The sequence below is a fragment of the Oncorhynchus tshawytscha genome, unplaced genomic scaffold (assembly GCF_018296145.1).
Source record: "Oncorhynchus tshawytscha isolate Ot180627B unplaced genomic scaffold, Otsh_v2.0 Un_contig_1244_pilon_pilon, whole genome shotgun sequence".
Taxonomy (NCBI): Eukaryota; Metazoa; Chordata; class Actinopteri; order Salmoniformes; family Salmonidae; genus Oncorhynchus; species Oncorhynchus tshawytscha.
In genome coordinates, this window is record NW_024609315.1 from 46,398 (window position 1) to 65,000 (window position 18,603).

At 51.3% G+C, this 18,603-nt stretch overlaps 1 protein-coding gene across 1 annotated transcript in view; it reads left to right on the top strand.

Moving 5' to 3' along the window:
• The window catches only part of LOC112241676 (high affinity choline transporter 1-like), a 41,888-nt gene extending 23,503 nt beyond the window's left edge, over positions 1-18,385 (top strand). Inside the window, exons 4-11 of the mRNA XM_042314851.1 lie at positions 6,462-6,617; positions 10,732-10,880; positions 11,924-12,067; positions 13,472-13,598; positions 13,659-13,685; positions 14,070-14,287; positions 16,315-16,485; positions 16,779-18,385. Coding sequence (XP_042170785.1) covers positions 6,462-6,617; positions 10,732-10,880; positions 11,924-12,067; positions 13,472-13,598; positions 13,659-13,685; positions 14,070-14,287; positions 16,315-16,485; positions 16,779-17,162 — 1,376 coding nt within the window. The 3' untranslated portion in view covers positions 17,163-18,385. The remainder of the gene's footprint in view (positions 1-6,461; positions 6,618-10,731; positions 10,881-11,923; positions 12,068-13,471; positions 13,599-13,658; positions 13,686-14,069; positions 14,288-16,314; positions 16,486-16,778) is intronic.
• Positions 18,386-18,603: the final 218 nt, after the last annotated feature.

Consider the following 18,603-nt stretch of genomic DNA (forward strand, 5'->3'; position numbering starts at 1 on the left):
TATAGGGAATAGGGCTCTGGTCAACAGTAGTACACTATATATTAGTGCACTATATGTGTGTATCGAGAATGGTCCACCACCTAAAGGACATCCACCCCTATGGGCCCTGTTCAAACTACACCCTACTCCCAACTGGGCCCTGTTCAAACTACACCCTACTCCCCTATGGGCCCTGGTCAAACTACACCCTACTCCCCTATGGGCCCTGGTCAAACTACACCCTACTCCCCTCTGGGCCCTGGTCAAACTACACCCTACTCCCCTATGGGCCCTGGTCAAACTACACCCTACTCCCCTATGGGCCCTGTTCAAACTACACCCTACTCCCCTATGGGCCCTGTTCAAACTACACCCTACTCCCCTATGGGCCCTGGTCAAACTACACCCTACTCCCCTCTGGGCCCTGGTCAAACTACACCCTACTCCCCTATGGGCCCTGGTCAAACTACACCCTACTCCCCTCAGGGCCCTGGTCAAACTACACCCTACTCCCCTATGGGCCCTGGTCAAACTACACCCTACTCCCCTCTGGGCCCTGGTCAAACTACACCCTACTCCCCTATGGGCCCTGGTCAAACTACACCCTACTCCCCTCTGGGCCCTGGTCAAACTACACCCAACTCCCCTCTGGGCCCTGGTCAAACTACACCCTACTCCCATATGGGCCCTGGTCAAACTACACCCTACTACTCCCCTATGGGCCCTGGTCAAACTACACCCTACTCCCCTCTGGGCCCTGGTCAAACTACACCCTACTACCCTCTGGGCCCTGGTCAAACTACACCCTACTCCCCTATGGGCCCTGTTCAAACTACACCCTACTCCCCTATGGGCCCTGGTCAAAACACCAAACTCCCCTATGGGCCCTGGTCAAACTACACCCGACTCCCATTTGGGCCCTGTTCAAACTACACCCTACTCCCCTATGGGCCCTGGTCAAACTACACCCTACTCCCCTCTGGGCCCTGGTCAAACTGCACCCTACTCCCCTATGGGCCCTGGTCAAACTACACCCTACTCCCCTCTGGGCCCTGGTCAAACTACACCCTACTCCCCTATGGGCCCTGGTCAAACTACACCCTACTCCCCTCTGGGCCCTGGTCAAACTACACCCTACTCCCCTATGGGCCCTGGTCAAACTACACCCTACTCCCCTCTGGGCCCTGGTCAAACTACACCCTACTCCCCTATGGGCCCTGGTCAAACTACACCCTACTCCCCTCTGGGCCCTGGTCAAACTACACCCTACTCCCCTATGGGCCCTGGTCAAACTACACCCTACTCCCCTCTGGGCCCTGGTCAAACTACACCCTACTCCCCTATGGGCCCTGGTCAAACTACACCCTACTCCCCTCTGGGCCCTGGTCAAACTACACCCTACTCCCCTATGGGCCCTGGTCAAACTACACCCTACTCCCCTATGGGCCTGGTCAAACTACACCCTACTCCCCTCTGGGCCCTGGTCAAACTACACCCTACTCCCCTCTGGGCCCTGGTCAAACTACACCCTACTCCCCTATGGGCCCTGGTCAAACTACACCCTACTCCCCTATGGGCCCTGGTCAAACTACACCCTACTCCCCTCTGGGCCCTGGTCAAACTACACCCTACTCCCCTATGGGCCCTGGTCAAACTACACCCTACTCCCCTATGGGCCCTGGTCAAACTACACCCTACTCCCCTATGGGCCCTGTTCAAGCTACACCCTTCTCCACTATGGGCTCTGGTCAGGGAATAGGGTACCATTTGGAACGTGACCTTTGTGTAACTGGATCGCTGGAGCAGAATGCTCCCAACTGGGCCGTGAGTGTCCTCCACACACACACACACACACACACACACACACACACACACACACACACACGCACACGCACACGCACACGCGGATGAAACAGCTGTCCTTGCACGTAACCAACAAAAGAACACAGTCGTAAAGTGAGAGGGAAATGATTTGTCAAAGTTATGGGCTATGGGGTGAGTGGTGGGGGCAAGGGTTTATGTATGTGTGTTTTGTGTTGTGTGTGTGTGTGTGTGTGTGTGTGTGTGTGTGTGTGTGTGTGTGTGTGTGTGTGTGTGTGTGTGTGTGTGCGTGCGTGCGTGCGTGCGTGTGTGTGTGTGTGTGTTTAGCGTTTTGTCAAACGTAGCTCTGATTGGAAATCAGGAAACGTAACATGATCCCCTTGGTGTTGTTTTGATCCATTGTTTATCCACTCAGCTGGCAATAACAGAAACAGGTGTTGTGTTATCAGAGGTCAACACCTGTTTGTTTAATTATCCCCCTTCCTCTTCCTCCTCTCTCCCCCTCCATCCCCCTCTTCCTCCTCTCTCCCCCTCCATCCCCCTCTTCCTCCTCTCTCCCCCTCCATCCCCCTCTTCCTTTCTCCCCCTCCATCCCCCTCTTCCTTTCTCCCCCTCCTCCCCTCTCTCCTCCCCCTCCATCCCCCTCTTCCCCCTCTTCCCCTCTCTCTCTCTCCCCCTCCATCCCCTCTTCCTCTCTCTCCCCCTCCATCTTCCTCCTCTCTCCCCCTCCATCCCCTCTTCATCTCTCTCTCCCCCTCCATCCCCCTCTTCCTCCTCTCCCCCTCCATCCCCCTCTTCCTCCTCTCTCCCCCTCCATCCCCCTCTTCCTCTCTCTCCCCCTCCATCCCCCTCTTCTCTCTCTCCCCCTCCATCCCCCTCTTCCTCTCTCTCTCCCCCCCCTCTCTCTCTCCCCCTCCACCCCCTCTTCCCCTCCTCCTTCTCTCCCCCTCTCTCCCTCTCTCCACCTCCATCCTCTTCCCCCTCCCCCCCTCTTCCTCTCTCTCCCCCTCCATCCCCCTCTTCCTCCCCCTCTCTCTCCCACCTCCTCCTTTCTCTCTCTCCCTCCTCCCCATCTTTCCCTCTCTCCCCCCTCCTCTCCTCTCTCTTCCCACCTTCTCTTCCTCTCTCTCCCCCTCCCCCCCCCCCCCCATCTCTCTCCCCCCCACCTCTTCTCTCTCCCCCTTCCACACCCCTCTTCATCTCTCTCCCCCTCCATCCCCCTTCCTCTCTCCCCCTCCACCTCTTCCTCTCTCCCCCTTCCCACTCCCTCTCTTCATCTCTCTCCCTCCTCCATCCCCATCTTCCCTCTCTCCTCTCTCTCCCCTCTCGTCCCCTCTTCCTCTCTCTCTCCCCTTCCATCCCTCTTCTCTCTCTCCCCCTCGTCCCCTCTTCCTCTCTCTCCCCCCTCCATCCCTCTCTTCCCCCTCCTCTCTCCCCCTCCATCCTCTCCCCTCTCTCCTCCCTCCATCTCCTCTCTCTCCCCTCCATCCTCCATCCTTCTCTCCTCCCCTCCTCCCCCCTCCTCTCCCCCTCCCTCTCCAGGTCCCCTCTTCCCCTTCTCTCTCTCCCCTCCCCCCTCCATCCCTCTCTTCCTCTCTCCCCCTCCCTCCCCCCCCTCTCTCTCCCCTCTATCCCCCTCCTCTCTCTCTCCCTCCTCTCTCTTCCCCCCTCCATCCCCTCCTCTCTCTCCCCCTCCCCCTCTCTCTTCCCCCTCCATCCCCCCTCCCTCTCTCTTCCCCTCCATCCCCTCTCTCTCTCCTCCTCCTCCATCCCCCCACTCTCTCCCCTCTCCCCCCATCCTCTCTCTCTCCCCCTCCATCCCCCTCCTCTCCTCCTCTCCTCCTCTCTCTCCCCCTCCATCCCCTCTCTCCCTCCTCCCCCTCCCCCTCCTCTCCCCCCTCCCTCCTCTCTCCTCTCTCTCCCCTCCATCCCCCTCCTCTCTCTCTCCCCCTCCATCCCCCTCTCTCTCTCTCCCCCTCCTCTCTCTCCCCCTCCATCTCTCTCCCCCTCCATCCCCCTCCTCTCTCTCTCCCCCCTCCACCCCCTCCCCCCTCCTCCTCTCCTCTCCCTCCATCCCCTCATCCCCCTCTCTCCCCTCCATCCACCTCTTCCTCTCTCTCCTCCTCCCTTTATCCCCTCCCCCTCCTCTCCCCTCCATCCCCTCCTTGCTCTCTCTCACCCTCTATCCCCCCCCCTCCTCTCTCTCTCTCCCCCCTCCCCCCCTCCTCTCTCTCCCCTCCTTCCTCCTCTCTCTCTCCCCCTCTCCCCCTCTATCCCCCTCCCTCCTCTCTCTCCTCTCCCCTCCATCCTCTCTCTCCTCTATCCCCCTCTCTCACCCTCTATCCCCCTCCTCCTCCTCTGCCCCCCTCCATCCCTCTCTTCCTCTCTCTCCCCCTCTATCCCCCTCCCTCCTCTCTCTCTCTCCCCCTATCCCCCTCCCTCCTCTCCCCCTCTCCCCCTCTCCTCCTCCTCCATCCCTCTCCCCTCCCCCCCTCTCTCTCCTCCCCCCTCCCTCATCCCTCTCCTCTCTCTCTCCCCCTCCATCCCCCTCTCCCCCTCCCCCTCCTCTCTCTCCCCCCTCCATCCCCCTCCTCCTCTCTCTCTCTCCCCCCCCCTCTATCTCCCCCTCCATACTCCTCTCTCTCTCTCCCCTCCTCCATCCCCCTCCATACTCCCCTCCTCTCCCCTCCCTCCCCCTCCTCCTCTCTCCCCCTCCCTCTCCTCTCTCTCCCCCCCTCCTCCCCCTCCCTCCTCTCTCTCTCCCCCTCCATACTCCCCCTCCTCTCTCTCCCTCCCCTCCTCCTCTCTCTCTCTTCCCCCCCTCTCCCTCTATCCCCCTCCCTCCTCTCTCCCCCCCATCCCCCCCTCCTCTCCTCCCCCTCCCCTCCTCCTCCCCTCCTCTCCCCCCTCCTCCCTCTCTCTCCCCCTCATCCCCCTCCCCCTCTCCCTCTCTCCCCCTCCTCCTCTCTCCCCCTCCTCTCTCTCCCCCCCTCCTCCTCCCCCTCCATCCCCTCCCCTCCATCTCTCTCTCCCCCCCTATCCCCCTCCACTCCTCCCTCTCTCCCCCCTCCCCCCTCCATACTCCCCCTCTCCCCCTCTCTCCCCCCCCCTCCCTCTCTCTCTCTCCCCCCTCTATCCCCCTCCATACTCCCTCTCTCTATCCCCCTCCATACTCCCCCCTCCTCCTCCTCTCTCCCCCTCCCCCTCTATCCCCCTCCATCCTCCTCTCTCTCCCCCTCTATCCCCCTCCATACTCCTCTCTCTCCCCCCTCCCCTCCCCTCCCCCTCCCCCTCCTCCCTCCTCTCTCCTCCTCTCTCTCTCCCCCCTCTATCCCCCTCCATACTCCTCTCTCTCCCCCTCCATACTCCCCCCCCCTCTCCTCTCCCCCCCTCCTCCTCTCCTCCCCTCTCTCTCCCCCCTCTATCCCCCTCCATCTCCTCTCTCTCCCCCTCCATACTCCCCCCTCCTCTCTCTCCCCCCCTCCTCCCCCCTCCCCCTCCTCTCCTCTCCCCCTCCTATCCCCCTCCTCTCCCTCTCTCTCTCCCCCTCCATACTCCCCCCCTCCTCCTCTCTCCCCCTCCTCCTCTCTCTCCCCCCCCCTCTCCCCCTCTATCCCCCTCCATACTCCCCCCCCCTCCCCCTCCCTCTCTCCCCCTCCTCCTCCTCTCTCTCCCCCCTCTATCCCCCTCCATACTCCCCCTCCTCCTCCTCTCTCCCCTCCTCTCCTCTCTCTCCCCCTCTATCCCCCTCCATACTCCCCCCTCCTCCTCTCTCTCCCCCTCCTCCTCTCTCTCCCCCTCCATACTCCTCTCTCTCCCCCTCCCCCCTCCCTCTCTATCCCCCTCCTCCTCTCTCTCTCCCCCTCTATCCCCCTCCATACTCCTCTCTCTCCCCCTCCATACTCCCCCCTCCTCCTCTCTCCCCCTCCCTCCTCCTCTCTCTCTCTCCCCCTCTATCCCCCTCCATACTCCCTCTCTCCCCCTCCATACTCCCCCCTCCTCCTCTCTATCCCCTCCCCCTCCTCCTCTCTCTCTCCCCCCTCTATCCCCCTCCATACTCCTCTCTCTCCCCCTCCATACTCCCCCCCCCTCTCTCCCTCCTCTCCCTCCTCCCCCTCCTCTCTCTCTCCCCCTCCTATCCCCCTCCATACTCCCTCTCTCTCCCCCTCCATATTCCCCCCTTCCTCCTCTCTCCCCCTCCTCCTCTCTCTCCCCCCTCTATCCCCCCATACTCTCCCCCTTCCTCCCTCCTCCATACTCTCCTCCTCCTCCCCTCCTCTCTCTCCCCCTCTATCCTCCCTCCTCTCTCCCCCTCCATCTCCCCCTCCTCCTCTCTCTCCCCTCATCCTCTCTCCCTCCCCTCCCTCCTCTCTCCCCCTCTCCCCCCTCTCCCCCTCCCCTCCCTCTCCCCCCCTCTCCCCCTCCATACTCCCCCCCCCTCCTACTCCCCTCCTCCTCTCTCTCCCTCCTCCTCTCTCTCCCCTCTATCCCCCTCCCTCCCCCTCCATCTCCTCCCCTCCATACTCCCCCCTCCTCCTCCTCTCCCCTCCTCCTCTCTCTCCCCCTCTATCCCCTCCATACTCCCCTCTCCCCCCTCCTCTCCTATCCCCCCCTCCTCCTCTCCCCCTCTCTCTCTCTCTTTTCTCTCTTTTGTGACGCAGGTGGTTTTTTCTTTGCCAAGCCAATGAGGGAAAACAAGTACGTGACAATGATGGATCCGTTCCAGATAAAGTATGGCAACGTCCTGAGCAGCCTGCTCATCTTCCCAGCGCTCATTGCAGACGTCCTGTGGGTCGCTAGGACGCTGGTCAGCCTAGGTAACCAACTGTTTCAATGTTTTATTGTGGACCTAGAATTACCAACTGATATAATGTTTGAATGTTGCCTAGGTAACCAACTGGTCCTGCAGTACAGTATGTTCTCCAACCCTCGACACACACACACACACGCACACACACGCACACACACACGCACGCACACACACACACACACACACACACACACACACACACACACACACACACACACACACACACACACACAGGGACACACACAGGGACACACACAGGGGACACACACAGGGACACACACACACACACACACACACACAGGGACACACACACACACACAGGGACACACACACACACACAGGGACACACACACACACACGCACACACACGCACACACACACGCACACACACACGCACACACACGCACACGCACGCACGCACACAGACACACACACACACACACACAATCTCTGAAGGAGCTAAAGAAAATATAAAAAATAGATACTCCTCGACATCAGAGGTCAAACATTTAAATATATGGGGTGAAGTTCAAGTCAAAGGTCAAGAGCAGAGGTCAAAAGGTCACATGGCAGGCTGAAAAACCTAGTAGTCAGCGATGTGGCGATCTGACACTTTTCTGTTTAAGGTCGTAGGTGCGTCTTGGCCAGGCGGGCGGGGGGCCGAGCTGGGGGCGGGGCCGAGCTGGGCGGGGTGGGGCGTGGCTGAGCTGGGCGGGGCGTAGCTGGGCGGGGCGGGGCCAAGCTGGGGGGGCAGGGCCGAGCTGACCCTGGCCCTGATTGGAGAGAGGTAGACCTGGATTTACTCATGTTTATCTACTTATTGACTGATTCATTATTTTTGCTATTTATTTTTTTTTTTAAATATTTATTTGTGCATTATTATTATTATTTAATATTCTTTAGTTCCTTAGTTCTTAATAGTTATGATGTAACCTGATGATGGTGATTTATGATGAATCTTCGAGTGAGAGAAGCAACTCAGAGACTCAGTAGGCTTCTTCCGATATGAGCAGTTTTGCTAACTTCGGTTTAAAAAAATATACATTTTGGCAGGCCTGTTGCTTGACCATTGCTCTTTGGTTGCTTCAAGGTTTGAAACAGACCCTGCCCTGCTTAGGTCGAGGCTAGAACCCATTGCTGACCTAAACTGAAAAAAATGCAATCAATGGACAGACAGTATGTACAGTTGAAGTCGGGAGTTTACATACACTTAGGTTGGAGTCATTACAACTGGTTTATATACACTTAGACTGGAGTCATTACAACTGGTTTACATACACTTAGGTTGGAGTCATTACAACTGGTTTACATACACTTAGGTTGGAGTCATTACAACTGGATTATATACACTTAGGTTGGAGTCATTACAACTAGTTTACATACACTTAGGTTGAGTCATTACAACTAGTACATACACTTAGGTTGAGTACAACTAGTGTACATACACTTAGGTTGGAGTCAACTGGTTTACAACTGGTTTAACTGGTTTATATACACTTAGGTTGGAGTCATTACAACTGGTTTATATACTTAGGTTGGAGTCATTACAACTAGTGTACATACACTTAGGTTGGAGTCATTACAACTAGTGTACATACAGGTTGGAGTCATTACAACTAGTTTACATACACTTAGGTTGGAGTCATTACAACTAGTTTACATACACTTAGGTTGGAGTCATTACAACTGGTTTATATACACTTAGGTTGGAGTCATTACAACTAGTTTATATACACTTAGGTTGGAGTCATTACAACTGGTTTATATACACTTAGACTGGAGTCATTACAACTAGGTTTTCAACCACTCCACAAATTTCCTGTTAACAAACTATAGTTTTGGCAAGTCGGTTAGGACATCTACTTTGTGCATGACACAATACATTTTTACAACAATTGTTTACAGACAGATTGTATCAAAATTCCAGTGGGTCAGATGTTTACATACACTAAGTGGACTGTGCCTTTAAACAGCTTGGAAAATTCCAGAAAATGTTGTCATGGCTTTAGTAGCTTCTGATAGGCTAATTGACATCGTTTGAGTCAATTGGAGGTGAACCTGTGGATGTATTTCAAGGTCTACCTTCAAACTTAGTGCCTCTGATTGCCATCATGGGAAAATCTAAAGAAATCAGCCAAGACATCAGGAAAGAAACTGTAGACCTCCACGAGTCTGGTTCATCCTTGGGAGCAATTTCCAAACGCCTGAAGGTACCACGTTCATCTGTACAAACAATAGTACGCAAGTATAAACACCATGGGACCACGCAGCCGTCATACCGCTCAGGAAGGAGACACGTTCTGTCTCCTAGAGATAAACGTACTTTGGTGCGAAAAGTGCAAATCAATCCCAGAACAACAGCAAAGGCCTTGTGAAGATGCTGGAGGAAACGGGTACAAAAGTATCTATATCCACAGTAAAACGAGTCATATATCAAAATAACCTGAAAGGCTGCTCTGCAAGGAAGAAGCCACTGCTCCAAAACCGCAATAAAAAGCCAGACTACGGTTTGCAACTACACATAGGGACAAAGATCGGACTTTTGGAGAAATGTCCTCTGCTATGATGAAACTGTTTGGCCATAATGACCATCGATATGTTTGCACAGGGGTGGCAGCATCATGTTGTGGGGGTGCTTTGCTGCAGGAGATGGTATCATGAGGGAAAAAAATGATATATATTGAAGCAACATCTCAAGACATCAGTCGGGAATTTAAAGCTTGGTAGCAAATGGGTCTTCCAAATGGCCTACAAACCTGACTCAGTTACACCAGCTCTGTCAGGAGGAATGGGCCAAAATTCACCCAACTTATTGTGGGAAGCTTGTGGAAGGCTACCTGAAACGTTTGGCCCAAGTTAAACAATTTAAAGGCAATGCTACCAAATACTAATTGAGTGTATGTAAACCTCTGACCCACTTGGAATGTGATGAGAGAAATAGAAGCTGAAATAAATAATTTTCTCTACTATTATTCTGACATTTCACATTCTTAATTAAAATAAAGTGGTGATCCTAATTGACCTAAGACAGGGAGTTTTTACAAGGATTAAATGTCAGGAATTATTACAAACTGAGTTTAAATGTATTTGGCTAAGGTGTATGTAAACTTCCGACTTCAACTGTATGTATATAAAAAAGTTAAATTTATAATATGTACTGTTAATAGTATATAGCAATAGAAAAGTATTATAGTGTACTTGACCAGGCTCACCACTGTTTCTTGGATATTACTTTAGTATTTGCAGTACATTTATGCAGTATTAGAACCAGCATTTAGTCTCCAGAAGGAGAAGCAGAGTGGTTCGTCTATACAGCAGTAGGTTATCAGCTAATCACTGATAACGGTCAGTGAACATTCTATTGTTGATGATGCTCAGTGTTATGAGTGTTCCGTAGCTCAGTGTTCCGTAGCTCAGTGTTCTGAGTGTTCCGTAGCTCAGTGTTCCGTAGCTCAGTGTTCCGTAGCTCAGTGTTCCGTAGCTCAGTGTTCTGAGTGTTCCGTAGCTCAGTGTTCTGAGTGTTCCGTAGCTCAGTGTTCTGCTCAGTGTTCTAGCTCAGTGTTCCGTAGCTCAGTGTTCCGTAGCTCAGTGTTCTGAGTGTTCCGTAGCTCAGTGTTCTGAGTGTTCTGTAGCTCAGTGTTCCTAGCTCAGTGTTCCGTAGCTCAGTGTTCTGAGTGTTCCGTAGCTCAGTGTTCTGAGTGTTCCGTAGCTCAGTGTTCTGAGTGTTCCGTAGCTCAGTGTTCTGAGTGTTCCGTAGCTCAGTGTTATGAGTGTTCTGTAGCTCAGTGTTCCGTAGCTCAGTGTTCTGAGTGTTCCGTAGCTCAGTGTTCTGAGTGTTCCGTAGCTCAGTGTTCCGTAGCTCAGTGTTCCGTTGCTCAGTGTTCCGTAGCTCAGTGTTCCGTAGCTCAGTGTTCCATAGCTCAGTGTTCTGAGTGTTCCGTAGCTCAGTGTTCCGTAGCTCAGTGTTCCGTTGCTCAGTGTTCCGTTGCTCAGTGTTCCGTTGCTCAGTGTTCCGTTGCTCAGTGTTCCGTAGCTCAGTGTTCTGTAGCTCAGTGTTCTGAGTGTTCCGTAGCTCAGTGTTCCGTAGCTCAGTGTTCCGTTGCCCTCCCTGTGTGCTGCAGGTGGCACTATGAGTGTGATTCTGGACCTGCCCTATGTCTACTCCATCTGTATCAGCTCTGTGGTGGCCATCATCTACACTCTACTGGGAGGACTCTACTCTGTAGCCTACACCGATGTCATCCAGCTCATCCTCATCTTCCTCAGTCTGGTGAGTGACAGGCGGCCATTTTGAATCCAATCCAACTTTATTTAAAGAATATTTCAGCTTGATGATCAGTCATAGCCATTCAAATCCAATCCAACTTTATTTGAAAGGAAATGCCAATATACTTACAGGCCCAGTGCAGTAAATCGAGATTTTCTTGTGTTTTATATATTTTTCCACGCTAGGCTGGAATAATACTGTGAAATTGTGAAAATTATGATCATGCCATTTTAGTGTAAGAGCCGACTGAAATTTCTGCTAGATGTTCTAGGATGGAGTTTTGGCCTGCCTGGTGACATCACCAAGTGGGAAATGAGATAATAGACCAATAAGAAAGAGTTCCAAACCTCTCGGACAATAACAGACCACTCCCAGACAGTCCCAGATAAATTCTTTGTTAAGAAGTGACTTTTGTTTCCTTTTTTACCATTTTAATTGAAAACAATTACAGCACTTAACTATTTGATATTGAGATAATAAAAAAAGAAACAGCCTCATTGGACCTTTAACAATGTGCATTTGTACAGCTTTCTACCGTAGGTTGGAGGACATGTATGTGTCAGCTTTCTACCGTAGGTTGGAGGACATGTATGTGTCAGCTTTCTACCGTAGGTTGGAGGACATGTATGTGTCAGCTTTCTACCGTAGGTTGGAGGACATGTATGTGTCAGCTTTCTACCGAAGGTTGGAGGACATGTATGTGTCAGCTTTCTACCGTAGGTTGGAGGACATGTATTTGTACAGCTTTCTACCGTAGGTTGGAGGACATGTATTTGTACAGCTTTCTACCGTAGGTTGGAGGACATGTATGTGTACAGCTTTCTACCGTAGGTTGGAGGACATGTATTTTAGTGAAAACAGTGGGAGCTACTTATCTTGAAATGTTCTGGAAGTAAAATACTCACTGATCCTCATGTTGTTGTCACAGTGGATCTGTTATGACGACCAACCCAAACTCCTCCCCCTCTCCTCCCTTCCCATCCCCTTGCATCACCTCTCCCCCATCCCCCCTCCCCCCTTCCCTCACCTCTACTCTCCTCTCACAGTGGATCTGTGTGCCATTTATGATGACCAACCCAAACTCCATGGACATCACTCTGACCGCATTCAACGAGACGTTCCAGGCCCCCTGGGTCGGCAAGCTGGAGCTTAGAGACGCGGGGAAGTGGATTGACGACTTCATGGTCCTGGTGAGTGATCGAAAACACACAGACGCACGCACAGACGTAGGTACACACACACACACACACAAGTATCATAGGTACACACACACACACACACACACAAGTATCATAGGTACACACACTAACTTGCAGCTGCCGTCGATGTTGATGTTGAGACTGCTCCCAATTGTGGTTGTTGATGAGGTTGCTTTGTGCTGTTGCATGTGGCTATGCAGGGAGCCCCTGTTTCACCATGGTATAGCCGTGCCATTCCATTCTCCTCTCTGGGAGCCCCTGCTCCACCATGGTATAGCCGTGCCATTCCATTCTCCTCTCTGGGAGCCCCTGCTCCACCATGGTATAGCCGTGCCATTCCATTCTCCTCTCTGGGAGCCCCTGCTCCACCATGGTATAGCCGTGCCATTCCATTCTCCTCTCTGGGAGCCCCTGCTCCACCATGGTATAGCCGTGCCATTCCATTCTCCTCTAGAGAGTCCCTGCTCCACCATGGTATAGCCGTGCCATTCCATTCTCCTCTAGAGAGCCCCTGCTCCACCATGGTATAGCCGTGCCATTCCATTCTCCTCTAGAGAGTCCCTGCTCCACCATGGTATAGCCGTGCCATTCCATTCTCCTCTCTGGGAGCCCCTGCTCCACCATGGTATAGCCGTGCCATTCCATTCTCCTCTAGAGAGTCCCTGCTGCACCATGGTATAGCCGTGCCATTCCATTCTCCACTAGAGAGCCCCTGCTCCACCATGGTATAGCCGTGCCATTCCACTCTCCACTAGAGAGCCCCACAAATTTTCTTTGAAATGTTGGCAGACTCACCATGTGGCCGCGATGCAGAGGAATGCAATCCCACTTCCTGATTACAATTGTAGGGGTGTGGCTAATTAAGGCACATTCATTCTACAGTCTTTTAATGTGTATGTGCCGGTAGTATCATCAAAACCGGGAACAACATTCAGATCAGCATGTTTCCATTTAATAACAGAACAACTCAAGATGTTATATTGAAGTCCTAGTGTTGAAGAATTACAAAAGTCATTATGCGGCAGGGTAGCCTAGTGGTTAGAGCGTTGGACTAATAACTGGAAGGTTGCAAGTTCAAATCCCTGAGCTGACAAGATTAAAAATCAGTCGTTCTGCCCCTGAACAGGCAGTTAACCCACTGTTCCCAGGCTGTCATTGAAAATAAGGATTTGTTCTTAACTGACTTGTCTAGTTAAATAAAGGTAAAAAAACCTCACTATATTCTCTAAATGACAAAACAGACACCTTGATGAAGGTGTAGGACAGCACACATTGGTGTAATTTAATAATGGCCTCATTAAAGGCTTTTTAAAATGGCGAACCCACACAGTTGGCTGGACATGGATTTGTTTATGCCACTTAGCACCTGTTAGTGATGACATGTTGTGTTCTCAGGCTCTGGGAGGCCTGGCCTATCAGGCCTTCTACCAGAGGATCCTATCAGCGTCGTCCTACAGCCAGGCTCAGGTCACCTGCTTCGCCTCCTCAGCTTTCTGCCTGGTGCTGGGGGTCCCGTCTGTTAAAAAAATCACTATATTCTCTAAATGACAAAACAGACACCTTGATGAAGGTGTCTTGAAAATGGTGGGGGCTGTCGCTGCATCCACAGGTAATACACGCACACACACACACACACGCCACACACACACACTACACAGGCACACACACACACACACACACACACACACACACACACACACACACACACACACACACACACACACACACACACACACACACACACACACACACACACACACACACACACACACACACACACACACACACACACACACACACACCGTAGTGAGGGTATGTGACAGAACAGTACAACTCCACAGGAAGTGTCTGTTTTTATGCAACAAGCACAACATTGCCACACAGCAGCCAGTTGTTGCACTAGAAAAGGGTCAGTGAGGGTTTGTGAACCTAAAATAAAAAGGTTATTTCACAAACTGGACCAATGACTAATGTTTATTTATGTGTTGTTCAGACTGGAACCTGACTAGCTATGGTTCTCCGACCCCATACGAGCGTGGCCAGGCCGGGTCCATCCTCCCCATTGCCCTGCAGTACCTCACCCCCTCCTACGTCTCCATCATCGGCATTGGGGCCGTCGCTGCCGCCGTGATGTCATCCATGGACTCCGCCCTCCTCAGCTCCGCCTCCATGTTCTCCTCCAACATCTACAAGAACATCATCAGGAATCAGGTCGGAGAACGTTACAAAACGTCACTTCATTGTTGTTTCAACGTTACTTCAACGTCACAAAACCCATCAGTGGATTTATTTTTATTTTTATGACGTTATTGTGACGTTAGAAAGTCATCCTAAGGGCTCTTAAAATGTCACAAACACCAACAAGTCGTCATAAAACGTCAAGAGAACCACCGAAACGTCCCCAAATGACCAAACTCAGACAAACATCAACACCACTAGCATACATTGAGACAGAAAACAGACTGTTGGCAAAACAACCACAATCCTGTTATAGCAAGCACTTCTATTTTGACACGCTCACTTGTACGAAAACACGCGCACACGCTCACGCTCACACACACACATCTCCGTTTGGCCCTCCTGCTGTTCTAGGAGACAGAGGATTTAATATTTTTTGGAGGGTTTTGAATTCAAATGTTTCTTGGGAAACATGTTTTTCGTTCCTGTTTTTCTCTGTTGGGGGTCTGAAAACGAGGGCTTTTGATTGGTTAAGAGCATTATGTAGAGACAACCTTGTGTTGTGTGGGCAGCTGCATGATATTTACAGCCAATCACAAAATTACATATTATCCACACACATACCTACTACCAGATTATCATACCACTATATTACACACACATACCTACTACCAGATTATCATACCACTATATTACACACACATACCTACTACCAGATTATCATACCACTATATTACACACACATACCTACTACCAGATTATCATACCACTATATTACACACACATACCTACTACCAGATTATCATACCACTATATTACACACACATGCCTACTGCTGGCTTCGAGAAGTAATGGGGCCTATTGACTGACTGACTGACAGACAGACAGACAGACAGACAGACAGACAGACAGACAGACAGACAGACAGACAGACAGACAGACACGCTAGGAGCAGTGAGTTGAATCCTAAGGACAACATGTTGACCAGACAGCATCATCCTCTTTCTGACCAGACAGCATCATCCTCTTTCTGTCCAGACAGCATCATCCTCTTTCTGACCAGACAGCATCATCCTCTTTCTGACCAGACAGCATCATCCTCTTTCTGACCAGACAGCATCATCCTCTTTCTGACCAGACAGCATCATCCTCTTTCTGACCAGACAGCATCGTCCTCTTTCTGACCAGACAGCATCATCCTCTTTCTGACCAGACAGCATCATCCTCTTTCTGACCAGACAGCATCATCCTCTTTCTGACCAGACAGCATCATCCTCTTTCTGACCAGACAGCATCAGTCCTCTTTCTGACCAGACAGCATCGTCCTCTTTCTGACCAGACAGCATCATCCTCTTTCTGACCAGACAGCATCATCCTCTTTCTGACCAGACAGCATCATCCTCTTTCTGACCAGACAGCATCATCCTCGTTCTGACCAGACAGCATCATCCTCTTTCTGACCAGACAGCATCGTCCTCTTTCTGACCAGACAGCATCGTCCTCTTTCTGACCAGACAGCATCATCCTCTTTCTGACCAGACAGCATCGTCCTCTTTCTGACCAGACAGCATCATCCTCGTTCTGACCAGACAGCATCATCCTCGTTCTGACCAGACAGCATCATCCTCGTTCTGACCAGACAGCATCATCCTCGTTCTGACCAGACAGCATCATCCTCGTTCTGACCAGACAGCATCATCCTCGTTCTGACCAGACAGCATCATCCTCGTTCTGACCAGACAGCATCATCCGCTTCCTGTATTGTGTTTCTCCTAACCACTGTGCCTCCATTTTGGATCTGTCCTGACCACTGTGGCTCCATCTTGGATCTGTACTGACCACTGTGGCTCCATCTTGGATCTGTCCTGACCACTGTGGCTCCATCTTGGATCTGTCTTGATCTGTGCTGACTACTGTGCCTCCATTTTGGATCTGGCCTGACCACTGTGCCTCCATCTTGGATCTGTCTTGATCTGTGCTGACCACTGTGCCTCCATCTTGGATCTGTCTTGGTCTGTGCTGACCACTGTGCCTCCATCTTGTGTCTATCTCTCCTCCAGGCCTCAGACAGGGAGATGCAGTGGGTGATCCGTACCTCGGTGGTGGTGTGTGGCCTGGCGGGGACGGCCCTGACCTTCCTGGATAACAGTGTTCTAGTTTTCTGGCTGGTGGGCGTCGACATGTCATACACAATCATGTTCCCACAGCTTGTCTGTGTCCTCTTCTTCAAGGTAGGGGTGGATGAGTGGGTGAGCATCACAGGAGGCTGCTGAGGGGAGAACGGCTCATAATAATGGCCCAATCGGAGCAAATGGACTTGCATCAAACACCTGTAAACTGTGTGTTTGATACCATTCCACCCAATCCGCTCCAGCCATTACCACCAGCACGTCCTCCCCAATGATAGTGCCACCAGCCTCCTGTGGTGGATGTGTGTAGAGATTATTTGTGAATTCTGCATGTTGTGATATCCATCTACAGTATCTATTGATCTATCTAGTGATTGGTTCATTCATTCCGCTAGGTGTCCAATGGCTACGGTGCCAGTGTGGGGTATCTCCTAGCGTTGGTCCTCCGTATCCTGAGTGGGGAACCCCTCATCAACCTTCCCCCTGTCATCCACTTCCCTGGGTTCAGGAAGGACGCGGAGGGCGTGATGACCCAGTTCTTCCCGTTCCGTACCACCATCATGCTGACGTCTCTCTGCTCCATCCTCGTCACCTCCGGCGTCACCTCCGTCATCTTCAACAAGGGCCTGCTGTCGGAGAGGTGGGACGTGTTTCAGATCAAGAGGTCGCAGGCCAAAGTGACAGCGCTGACCAGGCTGAAGAAAGAAGAGAGTAAAAAGGACTGCGTGGAGGCCAAGGAGGCGGTGGTGAACAAGCAGCTTCTGGACACCAGCTGCTGAACAGAGGGGGACGATGGAAACTGAGGACGGCCATGGGTGGATTGAGTGAGCGAGCATCACAGGAGGCTGCTGAGGGGCCATGTTGAGGCAAAGGGTTTTGTTTGGTCGGGCGGACATTTTGTGTTTCTGCTGAGGACTCGAAGGATTTTGGAGACGGGAGGAAGGTCGAAAAACACGCAACAACAACAACAACAACAGAAAGAACACCCATTATGACATCATAAAGCATTGTGTTGCTGGTAAAAAAAAATGTCCAGACACTCGACAGTTTCCAGTGACCCGGGCTAGTTACACAAAAACAATGTCGCGAAGACCAACGGCAGCTCTGGGAGAGATGTTCTAATGAACGACATTTCCTATTCCACAAGGGGTGGAGTTTTATTTTGTCTGACTTTCTTTACTGCGACAAATGATCGAAACGGTGTTTTTTCAAATCAACGATGATTTTGCCGAATAACTTTTAAAAGGTACACACGGGGCACGTGATGTCATCACATAACTATAAAGCAGTTTATACCCTACGGTTCATTCTAAATGCCTACTGCTTGCTAAATCTATTTTTAAACTACAACTTTTTTTATGTTTATTTGCAGGGAAAGGGATTGTTTTGACTTTCAAGAATGCCTGAATTGCCCTCGCTTTGTTTTTCTGATTGGCTGAATGCAAGTTTCACCATCCAATTATTACAGATCTACAGGAGTGAAAGTTTCACCATGGCAACAACTAGGCACATGAGAATGATTCAACTATGGCAACTATTAGTCAATTCTTACGCAAAATGTGTTGTTGTAGGTGTGACCTCACTACGTCCAGTTGTTATCAACACAAGACATTTGAATGGAAACACACGTTAACAGGCATCTGTCTTCCAGTCCAACTTTCTACATCTCGGCAAAAGTTAATGGACATTTGTTTTTTGTGTGTTTGTTTATGTTTTGTGGGTCGGTTTTGACACTGTGATTTGGGGGGTGAAGGGTAAAGACTGAGAAACAACTATCCGATTGATCCTCCCTGAATATAACTTTTATACTGTAACTCTGGCTCCCTAGTGGCTGTATCACATCCGGCCGTGATTGGACGGCACACAGTTGTCCCAGCGTCGTCCGGGTTTGGCCGGTGTAGGCCGTCATTGTAAATAAGAATTTGTTCTTAACTGACTTGCCTAGATATATAAAGGTAAAAAATCAAATCTGGTGTGATCAGAAGCCCCAGTCTTAAAAGCAGCCATTTGTATGTGTTTTGTGATAAATCTGGCAATTTATTACGACTGCACAAAACAACAAAAACTCAAAAATGCTAGATACTCCTCTCCACCCCCCCCCCTCCTCTTTCTCCTTCACCTCATCCCCTCTACTCCCCTGTTTCTCCTTCCACTCTCTCCCCCTCTCTGGCCAGATTCAGCAACGCAAACAAAACCTTTCTGTGTTTTATTTACATTTTC